The following is a 14,771-nucleotide window of genomic DNA, read 5'->3' as shown; positions in this document are numbered from 1 at the left end:
CCTGCTCTAACCCATCTAGCATGACTGCTGTGGGAGTTTTTGGCATGGGAAAGGTGATTGCTTTATTACTGGAGGCACCTAATTTATGGTGGCTATGACATTACTACATAATTCCCTCCCCCATTTTCAAGTGTAACTTTGAAACCCCTCTATGTTCATAATCTCACCCTCCCTACTTAAACTCTTACCTTTTAAATTTTTTTTGAGGATTTTGCATTCTATCCGACAGTGAGGCCCTGTGTTAGTCAATGAAAATGCTATTCTTCCAGGAAAAGTCCCTTTCATCTGAAAATGATCTTAGAAACATTTAACAATTCTTTTCTAAAATAAGCCTTTCATATATGTTTCTAACACTAAAGAGAATATTATGGTAGGTATGGTTGCTTTTTAGGCTTAGATTTTAGCTGGCTAAGATCATCTTTTTCATAACTTTCAAGAGAACTCATTATGGGTGTTAAATTACCTTAGCACAGTTGAAAAGAAAGCATTATTGCATGAACTGCTTCTGTGAGTTATTCTGTCATCAGCTTATATAAACATACCTGCATAGAAATCTCAAAGGCTTAGTACTACCTCTTTCTTGTCATGAAATCTTGGCCATACTGGCTACAAAACCCACCAGAGAAGTAGTAGTGTTAGATCCAAATGTGATAATATCTACCATTATCATGGCTGGCACATGGGAGTAGGCCATGTAGGTGGCTGCCTAGGGCGCTGCATGACCTATGGTGCGCCACTAGGTGCCCCCTCTCCATATGCCAGCTGACCGCCAGGCTGCCTTCCCTCACAGGGGAGGCAGCCTGAGAGTGAAGCAGAGGCCCTGTGCCACCTCTTTCCCCCGCCCGAGACTTTCTCACTCAGTGAAAAAGTCAAGCGGGGGGGGGGGGAGGTGGTGCGTTTGAGGAGCCCACTGTGCAAATGGGGCCATCCGGTCTCACTCGGCTTTCCCACACCAAAGGAAGGTCAAGCCGGGAGGGGCATTTGCACAGCAGCCGCCTCAAGAGGAGCCCACTGCGCAAACTGGGCCATCCAGTCCTGTTTGGCTTTCCCACACTGTGGAAAGGTTGAGCGGGGAGGGGGGGGGCGTTTGCACAGTAGGCTCCTCAAGAGGAGCTCATTGTGCAAATGCAGCCTGCATTTGGGCAGGCGCTCGGGGCCCTCCCCCACTGGAGGGCAGGGCCTTGCTGGGTGTCACGAGCTGGGGCCAGGCCAGGCGAAGTCCAGGGGCAGTCCAAGGTCTGTAACCGGTGAGCAAGAGTGTCCAAGGTGCCAAAGCCAAATCGTTGTCCAGGTATCGTAGGTCAGAGGTTCAGAAGCCGTAGTCAGGGGGTCCAGAAGTCAAGCCAAGGTCAGGAGGTCCAAAGTCAAAAGCCGAAGTGGATGCTAGGACGTCAGGTAGATGACTAGTTGCTTCCACAAAGCCTCCTCCCAAAGCCTACAGCTACATAACCCTCTGCTGGCTGTTGCCCATTTGGGCTAATTGCTGGCTCAGAGAGGCAGCCAGGATCCTGTTGCAACTCAAGCATCCTTGCTCTTAGAAGGGCCAGAATCCTCTCAAAACTCAGGGCTCAGGGAGCGTCTTGCTTGTGAGCGTGCCGCCCTCCTCCGATCCCTGAGGTCCTGACGGAGGCGGTCACGTACACGCGCCACCCGAGAGGGCGAGGCAGGGGGGCTGGGATCTTCTCCAGCAGGAGGCAGGGGCACTGGTGCAGGTGGCAGGGGCACAGTTTCTGCTGCAGGCTCAACTTCCTCTACAGGGTCCCCAGCACCCATGACACTGGGGCGGCAAAAGCCCCAGAGCTGCCCCAACCATTATCTAGCTATTTCCCTAACCAAGTCCTTTTAGTCAGGTGTGACTTCAGGGGACTAAAGCATGTGGTGGGGGGGGGGGGGTGCAGTGGCATATCTCAGGAACATAGTGTGTTAGGAGGAGGGGTTTAAGCTCGCCCTCCAGCACTGTTTTCCTGAGCTGAAGTGGTTGCGGGGAATCAAGTATGGGGCTACTGATAGTTTTTTTTTCCCCCCCTTAGACTGTGCACCGGGTATTGGACTGCACCAGCAGTGGTGGCTTTTCTGGAAACGATACCCTAATGCATATGACATTGGTCTCCCTACCATTTGGTGGAATTGGTATGCCTGCCTAGCTCTTTATTGTCAATGCTTTTTCTGTCTCTTCTGCGCTCATCCTCCTTAGTATTCCCTCCATTCTTATAGGCAGCACGTAAGACTACAGTGGCAGCATTTCTCTTTGAAATTATCTCTGGGACAAGGAGGGGGGGGAAAGTATTATTTTGATAGGTTCCTGAATGGCTCCTGGCACTTTTGCAGCCCTCATGCAACAAGGTGCAACAGGAATTAAACCCAAGTAAGTAGCTAAATAATTAAGTCAAGTTTTCCATGTTAAGCAGCAGATTAATTAGTTACTTAGGATGCTTGCTCATGAATAGCCTTAAACAGGCAGGGAAGTAAGCTGCCTCCTCCTTGAAACATTCAACCAGGAACCCTTTCTTAGGCAACTGGCAGTAAAGAGCAATCTGCCTTGCTCCTCTAGGTGTGTGAATCAGCTTTCTCTGCCTCTAGAGCAGTGGTCTCCAACCTTTTTGGCCCCAGGGACCGGCCCAAGGGCCAGCACGCCAACCACGGCCTCAAGGCCGACAGGGTGGGGGCACCCAATTTGGCCTCCCCCACCCTCCCTGCAGCGCCTCCCCCATTTTCCTCCTCCCTCCTTCGCCCCCCTGTGCAGCCTTGCAGCCTCCTCCCCCATTTCCTCCTCCCTCCTTCGCCCCCCTCGTGAAGCCTCGCCACCTCCCCCCCCATTTTCACCCTTTTAAGTCCGGGGAAGGGGCCATGAAGCTCCACCCAGGCCAACCCCGCCCCCCGCTGATAAGCCAGGAAAACTGCTGCAGTAGCAGTGGCGAGTGACGCTGCCCTTGCCTTCTTCCCAATTGGGAAAGGGCAGCATCCCTTCCCGCTGCTGCAGCAGTTTTCCTGGCTAATCACCTGATCAGCGAGGGGGGGGGGTTGGCCTGCGAGGCATTTCACGGCTCCTTCCCCGGTCTTAAAATGGTGAAAATGAGAGGAGGAGGTGCAGCAGGGTGGCGAGGCTGTGCAGGCCATTTCAAACAGGCCGCGACCCGGTACCAGTTCCCGGCCCAGGGGTTTGGAACCCCTGCTCTAAAGCATGAGCATCACAGCACTTTGCCCAAGTACATTCTCTATTTATGGTTGCTATAATTTCTCGTTATAGACTAGAGGTAGTCTGTTCTTGATCCCTAGCAGGGTCTAGTTGTATTTTATTGAATAGCCTTGAGCCACTGCTTAGAGGTACAATGTAATGTTTGAACAAGTTTGGAAACAGAGTGTAAATATACTATATAGACATTAGCAGCCCTATATAGGAACATTTGTAATCTTGCCTAGGTAAAGAAGAATGGGTAGAAACCCAGCCTTTGCATAGGATATGATCTGCATACTTTCTTTGTGAATCTGTTGCAGGATGCAGTGGGTTTGGCAAGTATCACGGCCGGTTCAGCTTCGACACTTTCACTCACCAGCGTGGCTCCCTCATCAGCACTATGGGCTTTGAAGCGCTCAACAATATACGCTACCCACCCTACACTGAAAGCAAGCTGCAAATGCTGAAGTTTGGCACAGATGTGAGGCGCTGGAACCCCTGTACCATGCTGTGAACTCCCTCGACAATTCACAAATGTGCAATTATAAGCAAAACTAAACGCATGCACAATGATATGAGGGATTAACAAATAACAAGCGACCTACTTGTGAGTCGAAATTTTTGGAAGTGTAACGTGAGGGCAAAGGGAGCGCCATATTTTTCGAAATTTTACATTTCCAAAAATTTTGACTCATAAGTAGGTAGCTTATTTTCTGGTTCATTTTTGAGGCTTTGGTATAATTGCAGTTGTTTGTCTCACATGCTATATGTTTGAGAACATCATTTATCACATGATGTTAGCCCGCTTCGGTGGGGTAGGGTGGGATACAAATCAAATTAAAAAAATAAAAATAAATACATATAAAACATTTTGAATATCTTCTTTTTTAAAATTATGTCCCTTATGTATTCTTAGACATATTGAGGCTGTAAGACCTGACGAAGATACACAGAAAAGGGATTTTTCTTACTGGGACCCCATAGTCTTGCAAGCTTCACGTTGTGAACCGGACATTCATTTACAACTTTTGAAATGTTAATCTCTCATAACGTTGTGCATGTATGTAGTTTTATTTATAATTCAAGTTTGTGAATGTATTGTGCCTTTACTACAATTGACACAATACAAATGTTGCTTATATAATTTACTTGTTTATTTCACAGTGTTAATGATGCTTTTAGTATTCTACTATTGCCTTCTACACCATGGTCCTTCTGTTGTAGTGAACTCCCTCAACAGCAGAGGCCTTGTGTTTCTATGGGCTGCTGTAAGGAACTGAGCCGCAGGAGAGAAGAAAGGTTTCTATCTTCTCTGCTGTTTGTAGAATCTAATCATACCTTCCAAAAAGGCTGCTGCAAAGGCTCTGCCTTCTAAAAAAATAAAACCTTGCCCCCTCCTCTGTCTTGCCTCCCCATCAATTATCTTGCCTCTTTCCTTGCACCCATTATAATCCCAATCTTGTAGGATTTGTGTATAAAGATTCAGCAAAGTACTAGATAAGACATATCTGTATTGCTCCTGTCTTTCTTAGCCAGTTGCTGGGAAAGGTAAGAAAAGGCAAAGGACTAATAAATGTGGTATGATGTGACTATACTATACACCCTCTATTCCTACACCAAATTTTCTCCAATTAGGACAAACTGGTACCCTTAACGGAAGACAGTGCAAAGCGTTGCTTTAAGATGGCAGTTTAATTTCCCTTTGAATTATTTTATGAAAACCAGATAAGCACTTGATTTAGTTTCTTTCCCAAGAGGACTGTTCCATCTTTTTAGCAAAATATTCATCTACATTAGTGTAACCATTTTTGTACAGTAAAAGCAGACATACTGATGGGTCTCTAAGAAAAGCTAACAGAACGTATCATCGTCATCATCATTTAATTTATATCCCGCCCTCCCCGCCGAAGCAGGCTCAGGGCGGCTAACAACATAAATCAATACATTAGTTATACAATATATTTAAACAAAAATTAATTTAACAGTTTAATTAAAACCTACTAAAATTGATAAAATTAATACACTGGTGCTATTATACAGATGGTGGATTTCATTAGCAGAATCTCTCTTTATTCGGTGAAGGCCATTCGAAAAAGGATGGTCTTGCAGGACGGAAGCGTAATGGTTGGGCTCCTATGGCAGTTTAAATCCAAACAGATGGAACCAATGCAAACAGACCTGTTGCTTCTTCCATGTAGTCATGCTTGCTTTCATAGACATAACTTTTCCGGTAGGCCGTGTTTTTTTTCACTATCACTTTCTGCACAGCAATCATACTCAAAATTCAGATTCCCCTCCCTCCATCAATAGCTGCAGCTACACCTAAGAAGTAAAAAAAAAGGTAAAGGTAGTCTCCTGTGCAAGCACCAGCCGTTTCCAACTCTGGGGTGATGTTGCGTCACAATGTTTTCACGGCAGACTTTTGACGGGGTGCTAAGCATACCAAATTCAAAAGGACTTTGTTCCTAGTAACTATGTTTAGGATTCCAGCCTTACTGACACGTCTTGCATAGTTCTGCAGTTTGTAAGTCTTTTGCTTCTGTAATAAAAGTCTCGCATCAAGCCTTCATGCCAGTTCTTCTTGATTGTTTATTATTATTTGTTGCACAGCATTTGCAGTGCATATAGCTCTTTGCATAGTAATATGATCTGAAGAGTGGTACCTACTTCAAAGAGCCTAAAGCCTAAATGTAGTCATTGGCAGGTAAAGAAAACAAAAAGCTTGGCCATATAGATCACTGCCCCCCCCCCACCCCCACAGTTCAAAGCAATGTGAAAACTCAATTAATGACAACTAAAGATGCAGAGCATTTTACTTTCTTAAGCCTTTGTCAGCTGTTGGGTGGTGCAACCATAGCCCTTGAAACATGTCTTGTGCAACAGGGTGTGGTGTCTCTGAGGTGGTGAGAGGCTTTGAGGCAAATACCCAGTCCCCTTACTCTGGTCTCTCTTCTAGCTTCCTGAAACCCAGTTGCCACAATCAAACAAAGGGAGAGAGACAAGGTTTGACTAAAGGATTGGTGGTGTGCAAGCTATGTACTCCCTAAATGCCCCTTATTAAGAAATTCACTAAACAGAGGCTGTATTTGTATGTGAAGTAAACAGAGATCTTCTAAGGATGGACAAAAATGTACTAGATATTTTAGTGGCTGGTTCTTATATTACAGAATTGGCAGTTTGTAGTAGGGTTCCCAGCCTACTGCTGTGGGGGTTGTTCCCCCAGTTTTGGGGGCCCCAACCCGCCAGAGAGAGAATGAATGTGCAGCTATTATGGGATGAGGAAATAAGAACATAAGAGAAGCCATGTTGGATCAGGCCAACGGCCCATCCAGTCCAACACTCTGTATCACACAGTGGCCAATCATTTATATATACACACACACACACACTGTGGCTAATAGCCACTGATGGACCTCTGCTCCATATTTTTTATCTAACCCCCTCTTGAAGCTGGCTATGCTTGTGGCCGCCACCACCTCCTGTGGCAGTGAATTCCACATGTTAATGACCCTTTGGGTGAAGAAGTACCTCCTTTTATCCGTTCTAACCCGACTGCTCAACAATTTCATTGAATGCCCACGAGTTCTTGTATTGTGAGAAAGGGAGAAAAGTACTTCTTTCTCTACCTTCTCCATCCCATGCATAATTTTGTAAACTTCTATCGTGTCACCCCGCAGTCAACGTTTCTCCAAGCTAAAGAGCCCCAAGCGTTTTAACCTTTCTTCGTAGGGAAAGTGTTCCAAATCTGTAATCATTCTGTAATCAAACCTGTAATCAAATGAAGACTGTATTCAGGGGAATGTGAAAGTCTCCTGGCTCCACCCCCATAGTCCCCAGATATTTTCTGAGTAGGAGTTGGCAACTCTACTTCTTTGCTGGCTCTGAGAATCAAAATTTCCTCAAAGTAACACAGAGCAACCAAAGGTTCAAGTTTACCTTTCCTATGCAAAAGACCTCTGAAAAGATTGTGCAACCAACGGAGGGTCTGGTCTGCTTTCACAGCCACTGAGAGCAGCCATGTTGTTCTGCCTGTCTCCTCCCCCTGCCCCCATTCAGCCTTAAAGACACAGACACACCATCCCAAGAGGAAGACTTTCCAAGTAGAGTCTGAAGCTCTGGAGGTTGAAAGGCACATGGTAGCTGTGGGGGCGGGGCTTCCCCCATCGGCCAGCTGACTGGGAGCAGGAAGGAGCCTGGGAAAGAGAACCCCCCTGAGACCTGGGGATTGGCAAGCCTAGAATAACCTTAGTTGCGATCCTGTGTCAACAACAGCTTTCCTATTCACATCAATTTTTTACTATAATCTCTATTATTGAGCCTGTGTGAGTCCCAGTGGAACCCGAGTAGCATATTTCTCAGAGCTCAAAGGACCAGTTCTAGCCTTTGAAATGCCAGCAGTAGATTCTTATTAGTGCACATTACAGCAAAACGTGCATCTTGCCTACATGTATGTGGACGCAGCCTTAGTTGGGAAGGCCACAAGCATGCTTAAATAACATCCTTAACAACCAATGCAACCAGGATTTCCGTCCTCTGTACAAAAGTGGAAAGTTTCTCCCTAGGATTTTGTCTGGTACTACATAATTGATAATAAACATTTTCAGTCTCCTCTGTATGCCCAAATGTGTTCTGCAGAAATGCATTTTGTTTCACAAACAACTCCCTGTACCAACCCTAAAACAGTCTGAGTTTAATTTAGGATCTTTAAGCCTGTGTATCCATGGGTGTGACACGGGCCGGCTCACCCACTAGGCAAATGAGGCGGTTCCCTAGGGCGCAGGGAGGCAGGGGGCGCCAAATTGGGCTCCCCCTCCCGGTTCCCATGGCAAACACCTCGTTTGCATCCCTTCCACCCTCCCCGCTGCCAGCCCGCTACTGCCACCAGCCCCCCCCGGCCTCCTTCCCTTCGTGGCATGGAAGTGATGTCATCATGCTGGGCATGTTGTGCAAGGGTGCTTTATCATTTGGGGAGAAACTCTAAAGTTACCATAGAGTTTTTACCTTAATGCTAGAACATCCCCTGTGTGACATGCCTGGCATGATGACATCATCTCTGAGTGACATTTCATGCTGGGAATGTCGAGCATGCTGCAGCTCTTTGGGGGTGGGACTAGGGTTGCCAATCTCCAGGTGGGGGCAGGGGATCCCCCGGTTTGGAGGCCCTCCCCCTCTTCAGGGGCATCAGAAAGCAGGGGGAGGGGAGGGAAATGTCTGCTGGGAAGTCTATTATTCCCTATGGAGACTTATTTCCATAGAAAATAATGAATTGATCTGTGGGTATCTGGGGCTCTGGGGGGGGGCTGTTTTTTTGAGATAGAGGCACCACATTTTCAGTAAAGCATCCAGTGTCTCTCCCCAAAATAACCCCCAAGTTTCAAAAAGATTGGACCAGGGGATCCAATTCTATGAGTCCCAAAAGAAGGTGCCCCTAGCCTTCATTATTTCCAATGGAGGGAAGGCATTTAAAAGCGGTGCGGTCCCTTTAAATGTTATGGCCAAGACTCCCTTCGGAGTTCAATTATGCCTGTCACACCCCTGCTCCTGGCTCCATGCCCAACGTCTCCTGGCTCCACCCCCAAAGTCTCCAGATATTTCTTGACTTGGCAACCCTAGGCGGGGCTCCCCCACTGGCTGGCTCCATGGTGGTGTATTGGAAGCCCTGAAAGCAGAGGAAACCCCACTGGGGGGATCGCAAGCATAAACTCATAGTGATATGTAACCTATCACTAAATTCAGCTGCTGTGCAAGATAACTGGAGAGTAGCAGATGTTACACTGATTTTTTAAAAGGGGTCCAGAAAGAAACCAGGAAATTACATATCAGTTAGCCTGACATCTCTACCAGGCAAATCAGTACAAATGGTATTCAAAGATAAACTTATTAGGCCCATAGAGAAACAAAGCCTGCTCAGAAATATCAGCGTGGTCCTGCAAAAGGAAGTCCTGCCACACAACTTTTGAAAGTTCTTTGAGAAAGTGAACAATCATGTAGATAATGGTGACCCAGCAGGCTTTATATACGTAGACTTTCAAAAGGTTTTTGACAAAAGGTATTTCAACAAAGTCTTCTGAGTGAACCTACTAGTCATGGGATAAGAGGACAGGCTCTCTTATGTTTTAAAAATCGGTTAAATGACAGTAAGCAAAGGGTAGGAATAAACTGACAGTTCTCACAATGGAGGGAAGTAAGCATTGAAGTCCCACAAGGATTGGCACTGGGGCTGGTACTATTTAATTTCTTCATACATGGCCTAGAACTAGGGGTGAGGTCTACAGTCTGAATATGAGCGATGGCCTATTAAGTCAGGGCCTTACAGTTCATTAAGAGTGCAGATCTACTGGTGTCCAAGGTTTGGAAAGTACTGCCTCTTGGGGAAATCTGGTGTAGCAGAAAGTAGCTTCTGTGGTCCCGTAGCCAACGTCCTGACAGCATTTTTTTTCTTGCAGTTCCTCAGATGCAGGACTCCAACGTGAAGCAAAGTTCTAAGGGCCATCCTGTTTGCCAAGAAGTGATTTCAGCTAACAGAGGTTATGAGACAAAAATCTGTTTGATTAGAAAATGATGGTCTGGGAGCTAACCTCCTCCCCTCGAAGTGATGTCAGTGAAGGGAGGCTAGGACAGAGAGCCCACACAAGACAAAATTCAGCTCAGCTATAAACAAAAACAGCCTTTTGAGTAGTTCTTTTTGCTGGAGAGCCAGTTTGGTGTAGTGGTTAAGTGTGTGGACTCTTATCTGGGAGAACCGGGTTTGATTCCCCGCTCCTCCACTTGCACCTGCTGGCATGGCCTTGGGTCAGCCATAGCTCTGGCAGAGGTTGTCCTTGAAAGGGCAGCTGCTGTGAGAGCCCTCTCCAGCCCCACCCACCTCACAGGATGTCTGTTGTGGGGGAGGAAGGGAAAGGAGATTGTGAGCCGCTCTGAGACTCTTCGGAGTGGAGGGCGGGATAGAAATCCAATATCTTCTTCTTCTTCTTCCCCACTCAAATGACTGCTCTGGGGTTTTTTTTGGCCACTTACAGTTTTAGTGGAAGTGCCCTGAAAAACCTCATATTAGGGTGGGATTTCCCCAGCTGGCTGGTAGCAGGGAAGCCCTACCCAGATGGGGGACCCCATGCTGGAATCAGCGGATTGGGATGCCTACGGCCAAGCCTGGTACTGTTGCTCTACCCAGGCTTCCTAGGATACACAAATTCAATGACAACAAATACAGAAATACACAGGAACAAAGTCTACAAACTAGTCCAGAGTCAGATATCTGAAGGTCCAGTCAAAGGGTCAGAATAGGAGGGTTAAGGGGTCCAGTTGCAAGAATTGGGAATAGGTGCAGGATACAGGAGTCTGGGTCTCAGGCTTAAGGAACAAACAAGGATTGTTAGAGACAAAGTAAAAGGTATCAAGATATAGCTCTGTTTGCTAAACAGATCAGTACACAGAGGGGTGGAGAGCAAGGTTGCTTGAAAACCAAGGTTTGCTCGGTGTGTTTCTTTTATCTCCACCTTTTGCTGACTCATTCCCCAGTGGTCAAGTGTTGCTCCTTACAGTTACAGTCACCTTTCTACAGGTGCATGTCTTTTACTGTTTCCCTATCAGCCTGTCAGTCCTGGTCCTGCAAGGGCTCCACCAGGAACTAATGCTGACCACTGCTGAGCAGTCAAATGGGTGCTCCTTCATCGCTCCTGAGCTCCCAAGTGCCTCTCTTCCCATACTATGCCATGTTCCCAAGCAGAATGGGGCCTCACAGTGTTCTGAAGCTAAGTGCCCCTCATCCATGTGACTGCAAGGGGACTTCTGATATAATTCACATCATGTATCTCATGAAGTTAGACTCTGAAGTAGTCCTAGGCAGAGGAACCTAGGAAGTAAGCAAATGTTACACCCCATAAGGCAGTGGTCCCCAACCTTTTTTGCCCCAGGGCCAACCCGCCAACCGTGGCCCCAGGGCCGGCAAAGTGGGGGCACACAATTCAGCCTCCCCCCTGCTTCCCATGGCACCTCTCCCCGTTTTCTCCTCCCTCCTTCCCTCCTGACAGCCTCGCCACCTCTTAAAGGTGCAATTTTAAAGGTCCTACTTTGTTCTATTGCTTCAGACCAACAGGCTGCTCACTTGGATCTATCCTCCCCTCCCGTTTTCCTCCCGTTTCCTCCTCCCTCCTTCACCCTCCCGTGCAACCTCGCCTCTGCCTCCCCCCCGCCCCCCGTTTTCACCATTTTCAGGCCAGGAAAGGGGCTGTGAAGCTCCTCCCAGGCTGACCCCCCCCCCCCTCTGAAGGAGGCAAAGCAACGTCCCTCCCCGCTGCTGCGGGTTTCCTGGCCGATCAGCTGATCGGTGGGGTGGAGGGAGAGATCGGCCTGGGAGGCGCTTCACTGCCCCTTCCCCAGCCTTAAAATAGTGAAGTCAGGGGGAAGAGGCACCGCCGCGGGAGGGGGGGGAGGAGAGAGGCTGCGTGGCCCATTGCGAACAGGCCACGGCCCGGTACTGGTCCCCAGCCCAGGGATTGGGGACTCCTGCCATAAGAGACAGGCTATACAGTGGCAGGTGGTAGTCAGCTGATGTGAGAACATCCTTAAAAGAGAGAAATTCTGCCCAGTTCTGCCCAGACAGGAGTGAATGGTAGAAATTCTCCTGCTGAGGTATGAAAGGGGGAACATTTCTCTAGTTTCCTCCTAGTATTACTACTCGTGCTTACTTTGAGCATCTGTCGTCACACTGAACAACCAATCTCTTGCATTCCCATTTTCAAATTCCTTTTACTCAACATTATGCTCTCCTCCCAGATGTTTCTACCTATCTGTGGCTTTTCCCATTACTGCCACTCTGAACTGATTCTCAGAAGATGAATAGGAGCTGTGCATAACTTTAGCTGCATTCCACAGTGAATTGTACTTTCATACAAATGAGATGGTGGGAGATACATTATTGGATTTCCCTATATATATTTAAAAATAAAAGCAGCTATGAGGCATATGTACCAGGAGAGTAACTGACAGAGGAAATTCCACTTGTTGACAGATTTGAATGCGCATATGCATTATCTGTCAACAATAACAAAAATCCCTGACTCTGATGGTGGATGACATCAGAAAACATATGATGCTTAGTTCACATGAAATTGCTTTACCCTGGATTAGACCATAAAGGTCAGTATTGTCTACTCTGACTGATAGCGGCTCTCCAGGATCTCAGATGGAGGCCTTTCAAATTACATGTTATCTGATCCTTTTAACTGAAGATGCTGTGGATTGAAATTGGGACCTTCTGTCTGCTGAGCAGACACTTGACCAATAAGTCAGAGCCCCTCCCCTCGTAGTTAATTCATATGGATGGCAATTGCAGAATGACATCCAAGGATACAACACTGGATATTGGCTGTAGCCTGGATAAGCCTGCTGCTATCACAAGCGCAAGAGCAATCACTCAGAAGTAAAGTTTCTCATAAAGACTGGTGTCCAGATGTGTTCTAAGATGGTCTCAGGCTAGATTTTTTTTTGTAGAACTCATTTGCATATTAGGCCACATACCCTGACACCCAGCCAGCCAGTGCTGTATTCCTGTGCGTTGCTGTTCAGAAAAAGCGCTTGTCTCAGGGCACAACTATACATGACTGAACTCCAAGGCTGGACCTGGGAAAGCGGCCACCAGTTTAGTGCCTAACAGAGCAGATTTTTTAAAAGCATGAAGGTCTAATCCCAATTTTGTCCTCTATGAGGTGGGCCCAGGCACTTGTTTTCCCTCCAGTTTGGTGTAGTTGTTAAGTGTGCGGACTCTTATCTGGGAGAACCGGGTTTGATTCCCCACTCCTCCACTTGCACCTGCTAGCATGGCCTTGGGTCAGCCATAGCTCTGGCAGAGGTTGTCCTTGAAAGGGCAGCTGCTGTGAGAGCCCTCTCAGCCCCACCCACCTCACAGGGTGTCTGTTGTGGGGGAGGAAGGTAAAGGAGATTGTGAGCTGCTCTGAGACTCTTCGGAGTGGAGGGCGGGATATAAATCCAATATCTTCTTCTTCTTCTTCCACGTATTTTCAAATAACAAAACAACCAGGGTTTGGACATTTCAGCACATGGAATATTGTGGCAGGGACAGGAGTGCCTAGTCCTGCCACGCTGTGAGCCTGATGAGGCCCTCATGGCTTTTTAAAATCTCCCTGTTATGCCACTCATTTCTGCAAAGCTAGTAAGGGAGCTTCTTGTGGTTGTGCCCAGTCTCCTTAACACAGGATACTGCAGTTTCAAAAAGTGCTATTCAAGAAGATGAAGGTTCCAACCCATTATACGTTGAAAAATGACACCATTTAAATAGTTTAAATTTGGTTTTGTGTATGTGGGAGGGGATGGACAAGCATGCTTCTGGCGTCATGCGTTAAATTACAGAGAAACTGGAAGAACTGAAGTGTGGGATTTTGAAGTCACCAGCTTATTCCTGCTTCTAAAAAGGGAAAAAAACCCATCTACACACCATACAGAACACCTATTCCAAAGTACTTTCCTCCAAAATATTAGGAAGCAATCAGAAAGGATTAGGACAATTATCAGAAAAAAATGAAGAGAGTCAAGTTGCACAGTAGAGTTCTTGTGTGTGTATTTGGATGGGAAGTTCTGGCTTTCTGGCCACACTTATCAAGTTGGACCTGTGAAGGTGTTCCTCTTTTATAAGAGGGTTCTATTGTGTTCCTGAATTCCTCCACTGCCTTGGGAATTCCTCTGTTCCCAATCCAATAAGAGAGTTCAGCTTCTACGTGCCCCTGAGGGGTTATCGCCACCCTTACAGTTATATCCTCCATATCTTGTGGTTTTGGGAGAGGCAGGAACATGCTCCACCACTACTTCTGCAGTCCCAGTCAGCTCCTGGGTGATTCTTGCCAGAAATGCCAGTAAGTGCACTGAGAATAAGACATCAAAATAGTGCTGAGTCAAAAGTTAATCCTCAAAGAAGAAATAAACTTTTCGCCTACCAGTTACCCCCAGAGCCAGTCAGACACAAAAGAAGGCCAGATAAAACTGCGCCTATGAAAAGAGGTACCAAACAAAAAAAATACACAGCTATTTTTCTTGTAGAGGATGCTTGTCATTCTGGCACTGGTTCAAGGCTGGCTGGGCACAAAACGTGGGTCACAATATAGAACTGGACCAATGGTCGAAGATTTGGAAGGCGAATGTTAAAATAACAAAATCAGTAGCCTTTAAGGAGAAAACATATATGTTTTATAGATGGTATGTAACACCTGAAAAACTAGCTAAAATGTATCCAGGTATGTAAAATCAGTGTTGGAAATGTAAAAATAACGAGAGCATGTTTTTCATATGTGGTGGACATGTTAGAGGGTAAAAGGATATTGGGAAATGGTTTATGAAATGTTGCAAAAAAATGATGTCAATGCATTGCCTTTTAATCTTGAGATGTTTTTATTGGATATTCTTCCTGGAAATAGAGACACTAGGGTTAGACATTTAATCTTACATGTGATTACAGCTGCCAGGATAGTATATGCAGCACACTGGAAGAAAGAAGAAACCCCCTCAAAAGAGGAACTTTTGATAAAAGTCCTGGGTACAGCAGAAATGGATATACTAACAGAACTCTTGAGAGAAAATAACAAGT

At 46.5% G+C, this 14,771-nt stretch overlaps 1 protein-coding gene across 1 annotated transcript in view; it reads left to right on the top strand.

Moving 5' to 3' along the window:
* LOC132589710 (aldehyde dehydrogenase family 3 member B1-like) overlaps positions 1–3,695 on the top strand; it is a 29,245-nt gene extending 25,550 nt beyond the window's left edge. Inside the window, exons 8-9 of the mRNA XM_060262437.1 lie at positions 2,031–2,130; positions 3,496–3,695. Coding sequence (XP_060118420.1) covers positions 2,031–2,130; positions 3,496–3,689 — 294 coding nt within the window. The 3' untranslated portion in view covers positions 3,690–3,695. The remainder of the gene's footprint in view (positions 1–2,030; positions 2,131–3,495) is intronic.
* Positions 3,696–14,771: the final 11,076 nt, after the last annotated feature.

The sequence above is a fragment of the Heteronotia binoei genome, chromosome 21 (genome assembly GCF_032191835.1).
Source record: "Heteronotia binoei isolate CCM8104 ecotype False Entrance Well chromosome 21, APGP_CSIRO_Hbin_v1, whole genome shotgun sequence".
NCBI classification, from domain to species: domain Eukaryota; kingdom Metazoa; phylum Chordata; class Lepidosauria; order Squamata; family Gekkonidae; genus Heteronotia; species Heteronotia binoei.
The sequence above is the reverse complement of the archived record's forward strand: the minus strand, read 5'-3'. Positions and strand labels throughout refer to the sequence as shown.